This window comes from Heloderma suspectum, chromosome 3 (genome assembly GCF_057233095.1).
Source record: "Heloderma suspectum isolate Gila_16-S chromosome 3, 16-S_ref, whole genome shotgun sequence".
NCBI classification, from domain to species: Eukaryota; Metazoa; Chordata; class Lepidosauria; order Squamata; family Helodermatidae; genus Heloderma; species Heloderma suspectum.
Window position 1 is genome coordinate 63,333,410 of NC_139460.1, and position 13,462 is coordinate 63,346,871.

At 42.4% G+C, this 13,462-nt stretch overlaps 1 protein-coding gene across 8 annotated transcripts in view; it reads right to left on the minus strand.

Moving 5' to 3' along the window:
- POU2F1 (POU class 2 homeobox 1) overlaps window positions 1–13,462 on the minus strand; it is a 138,071-nt gene that overhangs the window by 83,798 nt on the left and 40,811 nt on the right. For 4 of the 8 annotated variants that reach the window (XM_084843432.1, XM_084843436.1, XM_084843430.1 and 1 more), the window contains exon 2: window positions 2,775–2,816. The exons of 3 other annotated variants lie outside the window; for them this stretch is intronic. In XM_084843432.1, the coding sequence (XP_084699558.1) occupies window positions 2,775–2,816 (42 nt within the window). Of the gene's footprint in view, window positions 1–2,774; window positions 2,817–7,315; window positions 7,383–13,462 lie in introns of those variants that run through there. One more of the 8 variants, XM_084843435.1, reaches the window with a different exon arrangement.

The window sequence follows — 13,462 nt, forward strand, 5'->3', positions numbered from 1 at the left end:
CAGGATCAGTGGTGGGGCAACCACCTGTGCAAGTTGCAATGCCGTTGGTGTTGGTAGCTGAGTCTCTGTGGTGGTCTCCAGAATTTGGGGGAGGATGAAATTTTGAAAGGCGTTGGTGAGGTGTAGAAGAGGTGGGTGTAAAGCCGATGGAAGGCTGCTTAGCTTAAATACCGGAGCTTTCTGGACCGTGTCCACACTGGGTTTTGACACAGCGTGGGCCAGAGACGGGTGGCTGGGTGATGCCTCAGATCATTCACTATGGTGGGGAGATTAAGATAACTGAAAACGGGAGTGGTATTGTGGGGCATCTCTCTTCCTATAGTCATGGTGCCATCGTGAAGACTGGTGATGCCAATATGGAGGTGACCAGTCATCACAGTAGTAGGATGGAGGCCAAGTGTAATAGGGGTGCTGATGGTCATCCCATGGAAGGTCATAGCAGTGGTGGAGAAAACTTCCAAAAGCAGCTGATGATGCTGGCGAAGCTTCCCAGTATCAGGGAGATCTGGCCCCATGAAAGTGGTACCCACAAGTAGTCAGTGTTGGGGAACAGTCCTGGGAAATGGGCCGATGAGACCCTGGTGGGGATCTTCCCTTGTATTTACCTCCTGATCTCAATTCCATGCACTTGATATCATCAGAGGAATGGCAATACCAGGGGAGATGTAATTTTTCCAAAATAGGAGAAGGCAACCTAAGACTTTGTGAGACCGTCCTTACCAGGGCTGACTGTGTCAGCAACGGTGACACAATAGGCTCATCATCGGACTTGATCCTGCTTGTGGTCTTTTTCTTATTCTTTGATCCCAGAGCCTGAGAATTAGTGAGGTGTTTGTGTCGTAACTTGGCCAGATTGACTTTCTTGGTCTTGGCCATCAGTACTAAAGTCTCAGGGCTGGCTTGGGCTGAGCTGCCAGGACTGATAGTTATCTTGGGGGCAGGGCTGACACTGACGCTGTACTAAAGGTTGATACATCCATTGCCAGGATGATTAATCTGCAGACCCCTCTATTGATGGTGGAACTGTGGCAAGCAGGAGGGAGAAAGTTGGAGCCAGTTTCATACAAATGGAGGATGAGGCAGTACGCAAAGGCTGGTTTTGTGCAGCAGAGACTGCGGCCCTAAGGACTTGCTCCCATAATAGGACACAGAGACTAGCCATCCTGTTTCTTTGGACCTAATTGGTCAACGCCTGGCAATGGGTGCAGGAGTCTACTTTATGTGCCTTTTCCAGACACAGGAAACAGAGAATGGCCATCAGTTGATGGTATTTCCTGCCACATTGGGTGTACTTTTTGAAGAAGGCCTTGGAGGCCATTTGTCCCCATGGGGCAAAACCAAGGAAAATTTAGAAGAAAAAGAGCTCAACAACAGGATTTGAGCAAGAGAGGAAAATGCTGCCCAGAAGGGGACAACTTTATTTGTACTAGTGAAAAAGCTGTAAGATATGGAGAACATTCCAAACACCACCAGTTGCTGTGGCAGACAAAATGGTACTGAGTGGGAGAGGGGAGCCACACCCTGGAGCATGAGCAGAGGGGGTGAGTGGGACTCCCACCTAAAGCTCTGTTCAGCTATAGAATGTTCCAGATTACTGTTCTCCACAGGTGCATAACCTATATGTGTGAGTAACAGAGATTACGAAGAAGAACCTTACTTATTTTATAGCTGACAACCATAGTTTCCAAGTTAGGATGAAACAGGAAATATAGTTAATTGAAGAGCTCCTGGCTTAATAGTGGCTCATACAAAAGGAGAAGAAAAGAGGCTGTGTCTCTGAACAGAACACTCATACATATCTCGGCTTAATAGGCCAAGATATGATTGTCCAAACTGGGCCATTCTCTCATAATCCTCCTATTATATGATTTATAAGGGGTTAAATAGGAAAGTTCTTACTATATCCTCAACCTTTATTTAACGCAACATGAAATTTCTCAAGAACAAAAATCTGGTCAGCATGCTCACTTTGTAGCATCTCAGTTTTAATCAGACAGTGTAGTACTGTATGATTACATTTGCTTGACTTGGGTAATAAGAGGAAACGATGCAGGAAAATGTGAAACAGCATCAAGATTGAACCAACACCCCACCTCCAAAGTATCTACAAAATTCCAAACGACGTGTGGGTCTGCCAAGGAGTCTGATGAATAAGAAAACAGCTTTTGTCATCCAAACTGGCAGCCTCAAAATGACAAGCCTTTTCTGGCTGCCCACTGGCTAATCTAAGCTCCCCTTTTCTTCTTTTGAAATTTCCTCAACTTAAATTGAATGCAAATAAGCCAGGTGTGGTCCTTAGAACAGTAATCAGCAGCTAGTCCCTACTGAGTTCCCATAGCAACATACACAGCTGGCAATGAAGCAGAGGTTGTATTTGCCTCAGATTGGTTAGAAAGTTTAAACACTTAGTGAATGAAATGCCAATTATGGCATCTTACAAGGAAAATTAATTTTTTTGAAATCTGTACTTCTTTGACTTAATATAGAAAATAAAGCAAGGGGCATGCCATTAGACCCACTGCAGTTCAGAGCCTGACAATGAAAGGCAACGATCTACTATTTGTAGAGAGGAAACAGTCTGCTAGCAAGATAGTGCATACTACTTTTTGCAGAAATACAGAGACAAAAGATTGTTGTTTCACACAACAATAACTCAGTGAATAGGTCCAAAAGAAGAAATCAATAAGCAATCAAGTTTTTGATCACCTCTACATATTTCTTCTTTCTTATATTCAATGTTTATTTTTTAACTTTCTGAATCTTATGTTACATACCCAACTTCATAGTGAAATGTGGACATTCAAAAGTCAATGAATCTGAGAATAAGAAATGGAGACAACTTAGACCATTTTTACAAGTGATGATGCTTAAATTGGTTTTGACCAGATATTACATTCTGATTTTAAAATGGCTCTCTGCTGCTTTTTATACTACAGTAACATTCATAAGTGACAGGTGCTAGTCTTAAAGGCATTTGTGAAAATACTTTCAGTCACACTTGTGATCTTATTATAGAGTAACTGTACACAGACCACCAGCAGTGGTTTAACCAGATTCGGAAATGCATACTTTAAAATGTTCCCCAATGACACAGGCAGCGCAAGACTTTCCTACCCTTGTTTTTAAGAGACAACCCTCTTTTTTGTATAGGCAGAACAACCCACAAAGTTAAATGAGCCAACTGTCAGCATATACAGACCACCCAAAATTATTGCAACCTGATTCTATTTACTCAGAGGTAAATCCTATTTTTTCAGTAACATTTACTTCCAAAGTTGGATTGGTTTCAAATTAATGCAATTTAAATCACTAAAAAAAGGGAATGATTTAAACAACTGATTAAAGTAACATTTGGAATTTTGTAATTCATATGTCTTCTGAACGAGCATTCACCCAAATTCATTGCCAACCAAAATTTGGCTATAGCAAATCAATAAAGCTTATTTTAGCATTTGAGAACATAATCCAAAACTCTTGGTCATGCAGCCCTCTTGCCTTTTGCCCTTCAGAGTTATATCTTCTTAAGAGCTGGGAAGATTTTTTCTTTTTTTTTACAGAAGCCCTATTCTAAGAAAAAGGGGTTTTGTGGTGCTTTTGCTCAGCTCCTAGACATTTCAGCAGGATTTCAGCAGGACAACTTCCTGGAAGATTGTGCCCAAGAGGTCAACAGTGAAATTTATGGATTTCTGTTTGACTCTTGATACATTAGTTGTTTATTCGGTCAGTCGCTTCCGACTCTTCGTGACTTCATGGTCCAGCCCACGCCAGAGCTTCCTGTCGGCTGTCGCCACCCCCAGCTCCCCCAAGGTCGAGTCCGTCACCTCCAGAATATCATCCATCCATCTTGCCCTTGGTCAGCCCCTCTTCCTTTTGCCTTCCACTTTCCCTAGCATCAGCATCTTCTCCAGGGTATCCTGTCTTCTCATGATGTGGCCAAAGTACTTCAGTTTTGCCTTTAAGATCATTCCCTCAAGTGAGCAGTCTGGCTTGATTTCTTGGAGTATGGACTGGTTTGATCTTCTTGCAGTCCAAGGCACTCTCAGAATTTTCCTCCAGCACCACAGTTCCAAAGCATCTATCTTCCTTCGCTCAGCCTTCCTTATGGTCCAGCTCTCGCAGCCATAGGTTACTATGGGGAATATCATTGCTTTAACTATGCAGACCTTGGTTGTCAGTGTGATGTCTCTGCTCTTAACTATTTTATCAAGATTTGTCATTGCTGTCCTCCCAAGAAGTAAACGTCTTCTGATTTCCTGGCTGCAGACAAGAAGACAGCTTGAAGAAAACAAGCTCTCTGAATTTTCTGGAAGCAAGGGGCTGGTAGTTACTGAGCAGAAAAGTGTTTATGAGAGAGAAAATAAGTGTCCATACTGGTTGGTTGACAGAATATAAATATTAATAATTTGCCACAATTGATTTCAATGGGACTTCTCTAACTTAACATATATGTTTGTATCAAGTTCACATTTCATGTTAGGCCAAGATATAGTTCCAACATAACAGAAATAAAGAATCTAGAACCAGTGCCTGGATTCAGTAATGGGATGGATGAGGGCCAAGAAACTGAAGCTGAATCCTGACAAGATGGAGGTACTGTGGGAAAATAGTTCTCAGGTCCAGGAAAGTGGTGCTCAACTTGTTTTGGATGGGGTTGCACTCCCCCTGAAAGACTGCAGGTTTGCAGCTTGGGATGCTCCTAGATCCAGCTTTGTCACTAAAAGCTTAAATGGCCTCAGTTGCAGTGTACCTTTTACCAGCTGCAGCTGGTTATGGTGATCCATGCTGCGTGGATTATTGTAATCTATACTATGTCGGGCTGCCCCTGAAGACTGATTTATTCATAACACTCCAATATTAAAATAACTACACTGGTGACTTTATTCATTTCCAAACCCAATTCAAGGTGCTCGTACCTACCTTTAAAACCCTAAACAGCTTGGGATCCAAAATATTTGAAGGAGTGCCTCTTCCCATACCAGCCTGCTCAAGCCATAAAATCTTATTCTGAGGCCCTACTCCAAATGCCTTTCTCATCAGAAGCATGTTATGTAATCACAAGGGCAGCTTTCTCAGTAGTAGCACCTGAGTGCTGAAGTGCTCTCCCTAAAGAAGCATGCCTGGCACCTACTTTACAACCTTTTCAGCACCAGGTTAAGACATTTTAATGTGTGTAATCCCTCAGTCTGCCTTTTAATTTTTATCTGCTATTTTTTATTTCAGCTATTAAGTGTTTCATTATGTTGTTGTGTACTGTGTTTTAAATAATTATATTGTTCTATAGTGCCCTGGAATCCAGTCTGATGAAGGCTGGTACAGAAATGTTTTAAATAAATGAGTAAGCAAGTAAACAAATATAACCCATGTTTTTTCTTTATTCTGGATTTGGAATAGTCCAGAAGTCACAATCGGAATATACAACTTCGTAGAAATTAGTAGGGCTGTGCATGGACCCCCCACTTTGGATGCTGCTTCAGACCCTCCGAATCAGCCCCACTTTGACTCAGACTGATTCAGACCCTCTCCTTGTCGACTTGGTTCTGGATCTGAAGTGAGATTGGGATATCCGGATCACTTGGTTTGGGCATTTTCCCATTGACTTGCATGGGAAAACACAAATGGCCATACCTTTTTCAGTTTTCATGATAAATACATGAAACTTGGGGGTCTCTGTTGACATGGGGGACATCCCACCTGCCAAATTTTGTGCTAGCTGCAGCTGAAATTTGATTTTTTCCACAAAAGCTCTCAAAGCAAAGAGCTATACGTCCCAGCCTCGTGCCGCCCCCGCCTCTTCCTCCTCCTGCCTGCTCAGCTGTCAAGGACTGCTGGCCTTTTCCTGCTCACAAGGACGGGACAGCTACCGAGCAGAGGAGGTATGCACTGCACCTCCTCCTCCTCCTGCCTGGGCTATTCACAGTGCTTTTTGCATATAAGTCTATGTGCACACATAGACTTATACGCAAAAAGTGCTGTGAATCACCCATATACTCCACATTCATGGTGCTTTTTGTGTATAAGTCTATGTGCACATAGACTTCCAATTGCCATATTTTTAAAAAACATGGTGATTGCGGCGGATGGACCGGCAAGCAGAGCAGGGGCGGGGGGGCGTCCAGAGACCCAGACAGGGGTGGGGTCTCACATCCCTAAGTAACACCACCAGAATGATCTGTCTCTGAAATGCACCTGTTTTTCTCCAGTTATTCAGTCTTCTCCCCTCCTCCACCACTATCACTGACTGGAGATTGCTGGGTTATGTTCAGTCTTGATTTGGCAACTAGACTTTCCATTCACCAAAGCTCCCTCCCTTCTTCCCTCCCTCCTCCTCCTCCCTCGCTGAACTTTCTCAAGTTTATACTTTTGGCACCAGGCTCTCTGGGTTGCTCAGAACGAATCACTGAGTTGGACAAGGCACTTCATATACAAGTTCCTTTGCGTTGGGGCATCTCGTTGCTGTTCTGTCCCGCCTCGTATCACGTGGAGGCACCTCCAAAGCAGCCCACTTCGACTCATTATTCGGGCTTCAGAGCGAAGTGGTGCACAGCTCTAGAAATTAGCATGCGTATTGTGGCATTTAACACAGTAACAAGTGAGATCTGTAACAAAATGTTGCACTGTATCCTCAAATGTCTTACACACCCCATTTTCCTTTACCAAGTATCATTCCATGGCTACTGAGCATGCTCAGTCCTTAGTGGGATATTTTGGGTGGGTGGGTTAGTTTGCTTTTTACAAAAAGTTTATTTTTTGTGGTACTGCGGCAAGACTCAGGGTTTCCTGAGCATGCCGGTATCTCCTCCTGTTTCTGTTTTGACTCCAATCTTGGTGGCACTCACCACCTAAGTTTACTGTTACAGGGAGTGAACACAGATTAGTGGGTTATTTTATTGGCTAGTAAAAGTTTTCAGTCTAGAAGCATGAAGGAGCTACAGCTGCCACTGTGCAAGGGGGGACACGGGCCATAGGGAATGAACAGCGGTGGGTGCTATTCTTCCTCATCCCCACTTACGCAGCCAACAGCTTCTAGTGGGGTATATTGTAAGTGAGAAGGGTGGGTGGGTGCTATTTGCAAAGAGTCAAAGAGTCAAGCAAGGAGCTTCAAGTTACTAGAACAGCAAAAACAACAGAGTCCTGTGGCACCTTTAAGATTTACAAACTTATTCTGACATAACCTTTCATGAACACCGTTGCTACATCAGATATATGAAGTGTCAACCTCAAATTGGCAGATTTATATAAATATGCTGGGGAGGAAGATGTAAACTGCATTGTCAGAGGGAAATGAAATGCAGAAAGTACAGGCAGTGATAATTACCTTAACAGTTGCCATTCACAAAACGTTGTTGGGTGATACAGACATAATTGCAATGGTGAGCCAATTAACCAAAAAACACCACCACCACACCCCTTTGTCCTTATTCAAACCAAAGGAAATAGAGTTGAACGAATTGTACTTCAGCAATTTCACATTGATATCTGTCCTTGACATTCCTTTGTTCAAGAATGGCCACCTTAAAGTTATTGACAAGAGTGTCCTGGGAGGTTGAAATGTTCCCCCGCTGGTTTCTGAACACTGCCATTCCTGATGTCAGATTTGTGTCCATTTATTCTTTTGTGTAGAGACGGGCCTGTTTGTCCTGTGTAGAATGACAAATGATCGCATATATCACATTTGAAGATGAGCCAGTGTATGAACCCCTGATGTTGTAGGTGACATTATAAGGTCATGTAATAGTGTTGCCAGAGTAGATAATGAGGACAGAGCTGGCACCAGTCTCTGCCACAGGGTCTGGTTCCTTCATAGTGCAAGAAAAGGCAACCTGATGCCCTCCAGATGTTTTGGCCTACAACTCCCATAAGTCCCAGCCACAATGGCCAATAGTCAGTGTTTATGGGAGCTGTAGTCCAAAACATCTGGAGGGCACCAAGTTGCATGCTCCTAGTGACTCCCATGCTTAGCAATGGTCCTAAAAAAGGAACTGGGACTGAGAAGGGGCAGCTGCTGGTAAAGGGGAGGTGGCAGCATGAACTGCAACTACAACAGCAAATCCTTCTCTGGAATGGTATGCAGTAGCACCTATTCTGGTCCTACCCTGTGTTTGTACAAGGATTCACAGGTCTTTTGCTGGTTGGCAACAAAAACCTGAAGCCAGATCTATTTCTATACAATCTGCTGTAGATAGGTTTTTTACTAATAATCTCAACTTTAATGTCAATGGATGAATACAATCCCCAAACTGATACTGTAAGTGTACTATAGTCCTTAATATAGCCATTCAGGAAGATTTCTTCCAAAGCAGGTGTTGCTATTTGAAGCTACAACACCAAATGATGTTTGGCATGTCCAAGTACCTTCTCTCCTCATTAGCCACCACCCAAAATGTGACTGCAACTTTCAATCAAACCCTGTTTGGAACAGACCAGGTGGAATAAGAGGAAGCCAAATGGAACAAAGATCAGGTGGACCTGAAAGGCCAATAAAGTATTGGGCCAGGGCCTTCAGGCATAATATAGAGTGGAAGTCAGCCAGCAGATAATTAAACAGGGAACTCGCTAACAGAGAAATGAACAGCAGATGGCGAGGGCCTTTGGGCTCAATGCCAGGAGTAGTTGGTACACTCAAGGCCAGACCTGCTATGGATGATAAGCAGCATATGACCAACTGGGGAAGGATAGCCTAGCCAAGAATTCAAGCTAATGGATATCAAAAAATCTAACCATTACAACCGTGAATTGATACAATCCTTTTTAATTTTATTCTTTTCTACTCTTCCTTCTTCACAGATGGGATATATCTGCAAAGAGCCAAATATTGTCATATGGCAAATACTGCAGTACTTCATATTTATACTATTCATATCTTCAAAAATTCCCAGGATGATGAGTGCTCTGAGCAGATGTTAGGTAAAACATTTCAAACCCTTGATGTTTTAGGTTGGGTCACTCACCCTTCAGATTACTGAACTTGTTTCTCTGATCTTGCTCAGCCATAGGCATTCAAAGCTTTCCTAATCTGGAATCTTATAATACCAGCTGTTATTACTTTGGCTTTATAACTCAATATTCTTATTAGGTCCTATCTTATTGTGTTATTGCAAAAATGACTTGATATGTCCCCTCTACCTCATTATATGGTTCAATATTCTGCCGCCTCTATCTCTGCACTTCCTTCAACAGAAAGAGTCTCTTTTAGATGATGTGCATCCTCTCCAAAATATTTTTACATTTCTATACAGATAATTATAGGTGTTCGATTAAAAGCTCTGTACTTTTAACAGCCAGCACTTTTGAACAGAACATACCTTTAACATTCTCAAACCATTCAGCTGCATTTTTATCAGAATATGTCAAATTATCTTAGTACTGCTTAAATTTGCAATTGTTTCTTCTAAATGCTTTTCAGCTTCTGCCCTCTTCATCTTGCTTCTATTCCTCTGGCCGAGATTCCTTTTTGTTAAGGAGAGATACAACATCTTTATAAGACCTACTTTCTTCCAAACACATCTATCATCCCTAAGACTGTCCCATGTAGCCCAGGTCCCTTTATGGATCACCTCAAGAACTGATAATCAATTGCTATGATATGACTGAATCCATTATCTGTTTAGCAACCAATTTGATGCCAACATTTGAAAATCCAATTCAAACATGGAGGTAAGACTAGCCTATCAGAATTTCAAAGAGAACAGGCTGCATATTATTGGTCTGTCTTCACTGCTAGTATATGAAATAGAGTCTCCAGGGTCTATTTATTGCAGCTACTGCAGCACAAAGGAATACATGGGGGCAGATGGCAGCTAAAGCAAAGAGGCTAGAAGAGAGGAGGACACCAGAATGGATGGCTGGAGCAAAAGCAAGAATTAGAACAAGCAAGATACCCATTAATGGGAAGGATACTGAGGACAACAGGGCCTGGGGCAGGTGTGGCATCCCAGTCTTTGGTTTCTATTCATAAATATCCTTTCTTCATACAGGTTTATGGAGTGGCATTTGCTCTATTAAATGTACTGAGGAAGAGTCTGCCATCACGAAAGTCACTGGTGGGAGGGGACACAACTGTAGCCATTGCACTTTCAGATTCAAAGTACTGAAAGCCTATTAGCCAGTCCATCCAAACATCTAACACCATCTAATAACTTTGGGAAAATATAGATGAATAGTAACATTTTATTAATCCCTTATTGAAAAACTCCCAGGCATATAACAATTTTCTATCACGGTGAACGTTACTTGACCTAGCATGAAAGTTAGACTGCCATATATACCAAGATGCAATATATTCGCAATTTTCCAAACAAACTCATTGAGTTTCCTGGAAGATACAATCTTTTCTTTTTTCTTTTTTTAAATGCTGATTTAGTTACTGGTTTAGGGTATACTAGATCTTTGTCTTTTAAAGAAGTAGGCACAACAATATTTTGTTAAATTCCACCACTGTATGCTGGGAAAGGTGTGAGGCTACTGTGTAAAAGGCAAATTCCATATTGGGGAATCATTAGGAAAGGAATCGAAAATAAAGTGTCAATATCATAGTAACTTTATACAAATCTATGGTGCAACCACACTTGAAATATGGTGTACAGATATGGTCACTGCACCTCAAAAAAATATTGTGGAGCTGGAAAAGATGCAGAAAAAGGAAAACAAAATGATCAGGGCACCGGAGCAATTCTCCTACTAGGAGCAATTACAGTGTTTGGGGCCTTTTAGCTTAGAGTAAAGAGATAAGTAAAGAAGAACATGATAGAGATGCATAAAATTATGTATAGTGTAGAGAAAGTGGATAGGGAGATGTTTTTCTCCCTCTTTCCTAATACTAGAACCCAGAGTCATGCTATGAAGCTGCATGGTGAGAGATTCAGGAAAAATAAAACTAAGCACTTCTTCACACAATGCATACTTAAACTACAGAATTGCTATCAGAACATATAGTGATGGCCGCTAGCTTGGACAGCTTTAAGAGAGGATTAGACAAATTCAAGGAGAAGTGGCCACTAGTCATAGTGGCTATGTATTATCTCCTATCAGTATGCCTCTGAATATCACTTGCTAGGGGACACAAGATAGGGGGTGCTACTGCGCTTATATCCTGCTTGCGGACTTCCCATAGGTATCTGGTTGGCAACTGAATGAACAAAATGCTGGGCAAGATTGGTCTAGTACAGCAGGGCTCCTATGTTCTTTTATTTTCATGGAACTTTTCATAAGGCTAAAAAGGAAAGTATCAACATTTCAGGAATACATACAGCAAGCTGGTTTTATCCTGCTGCTGGTTTATTTGTTTTTACTGTTACTGCTTTTTAACTGTTGGTTTTCTGCAGGCTGTTATTGTAAAAATAATTAGGTAACCTGAAAGGGGTGGAAAGGCAGGAGAAAAATATTTTTATGAATCTATTAAGAAGCTAGATTATAAGTGAATTGATAAATTTATACTGGAATGAGCTACTTGCTAAACTCTGTGACATTTACATTTTACATAGGATTCACAAAACAAGGTTATACAGCACTAATGGTTTAGATCAGGGGTCCCCAACCCCTGGGCCATGGACTGGTCCCGGTCCGTGGCCTGTTAGGAACCGGGCCGTACAGCGGGAGGTGAGCGGTGGGCGAGCGAGCGAAGCTTCATATGTATTTACAGCCACTCCCCATCGCTCGCATTACCGCCTGAGCTCCACCTCCTGTCAGATCAGTGGCAGCATTAGATTCTCATGGGAGCGTGAACCCTACTGTAAACTGCACGTGCGAGGGATCTAGGTTGCGCGCTCCTTATGAGAAGTTAGAATCCGACACCTATTTTAGTCAGTGCGTGGCCCGCCCATTATTTTATTTACCACTTCCATCCACACCTCTTTCCCACACTGCGCACTTGTCTCAGTCAGTTTTGGTAAGCCCACAAGCTAACCCTAGCCAAAATGAGTAAAAAACAAACATCACTGGAGAGCTTCTTTGAAAAGGGGAAAAGACCCAATGATGAGACAGCAGAAGACTCTAAGACTGCCAACAAAAAGAAAGCTGCATTTAAAAGAAAATACCAAGAGTCCTACTTAAATTATGGGTTCATTGCAACAGGTGATTCACATTCTCCAAAGCCCGCTTTGTATATTATGTGGCAACTGACTATCCAACGAAGCCATGAAACCTTCAAAATTGCTTCGCCATATGGAGACTGAGCACCCTGCATTAAAAGACAAGCCTTTGGAGTTTTTCAAAAGAAAAAAACGTGAACACGAAGAACAGAAGCAATTACTGAAGGCCACCACTTCATCAAATGTGTCTGCACTGTGAGGATCATTCTTAGTGGCTAACCACATTGCTAAAGTTAAGAAGCCCTTTACTATTGGTGAAGAGTTGATCCTGCCTGCTAAGGACATTTGCCGTGAACTTTCAGGAGAGGCTGCAGTTCGAAAGGTGGCACGTGTTCCTCTTTTGGCTAGCACCATAACTAGACGAATTGATGAAATAGCAGAGGATACTGAGGCACAATTGTTAGAGAGGATTAATGAGTCACCGTGGTAGGCAATCCAGGTTGACGAGTCTACCGAGGCAACAATGCTTGTTTTTGTGCGATATATTTTTCAGGAGGATGTGCATGAGGATATGTTACGGGCATTTTTGTTGCCAACCAACACCACAGCTGCAGAACTACTCAAGTCTTTGAATAATTACATATCAGGAAAACTGAATTGGTCATTTTGTGTCGGTATATGCATGGACGGAGTGGCTGCCATGACTGGACGGCTTTCTAGTTTCACTACTCGAGTCAAGGAGGTCGCTTCTGAATGTGAGTCTACGCACTGTGTCATCCATAGAGAAATGCTGGCTAGCTGAAAAATGTCCCCTGAACTTAACAACGTTTTGCAGGATGTGATTAAAATTATCAACCACATTAAAGCACATGCCCTTAACTCACGTCTGTTCACGCAGCTCTGTGAGAAGATGGACGCAGAGCACACACGTCTTCTCTTATACAGAGAAGTGAGATGGCTTTCTAAAGGTAGATCACTGGCCAGAGTTTTTGAGTTACAAGAGCCACTCCAGATATTTCTTTCAGAAAAACAGTCACCACTGGCAGCACATTTCAGTGACACAGAATGGGTCGCAAAACTTGCTTACTTGTGTGACATATTCAACCTGCTCAACAAACTCAATCTGTCACTTCAGGGGAGAACGACAACGGTGTTCAGGTCGGCAGATAAAGTGGCTGCATTCAAAGCCAAACTGGAAGTATGGGGGCAACGAGTGAACATTGGGGCTTTTGACATGTTTCAAACATTAGCAGAGATTTTGAAAGAGACTGAGCCAGGGCCTTCTTTCTCCCAGCTGGTGCATGATCACATATCTCAGCTTTCAAAAGGGTTTAAGCATTACTTCCCAACCACAAAAGACCCCTGAACTGGGAAGGAATGGATCCACGACCCATTTGTGAATAGGCCAGGTGAATCGACTTTGTCCGTGCTAGAAG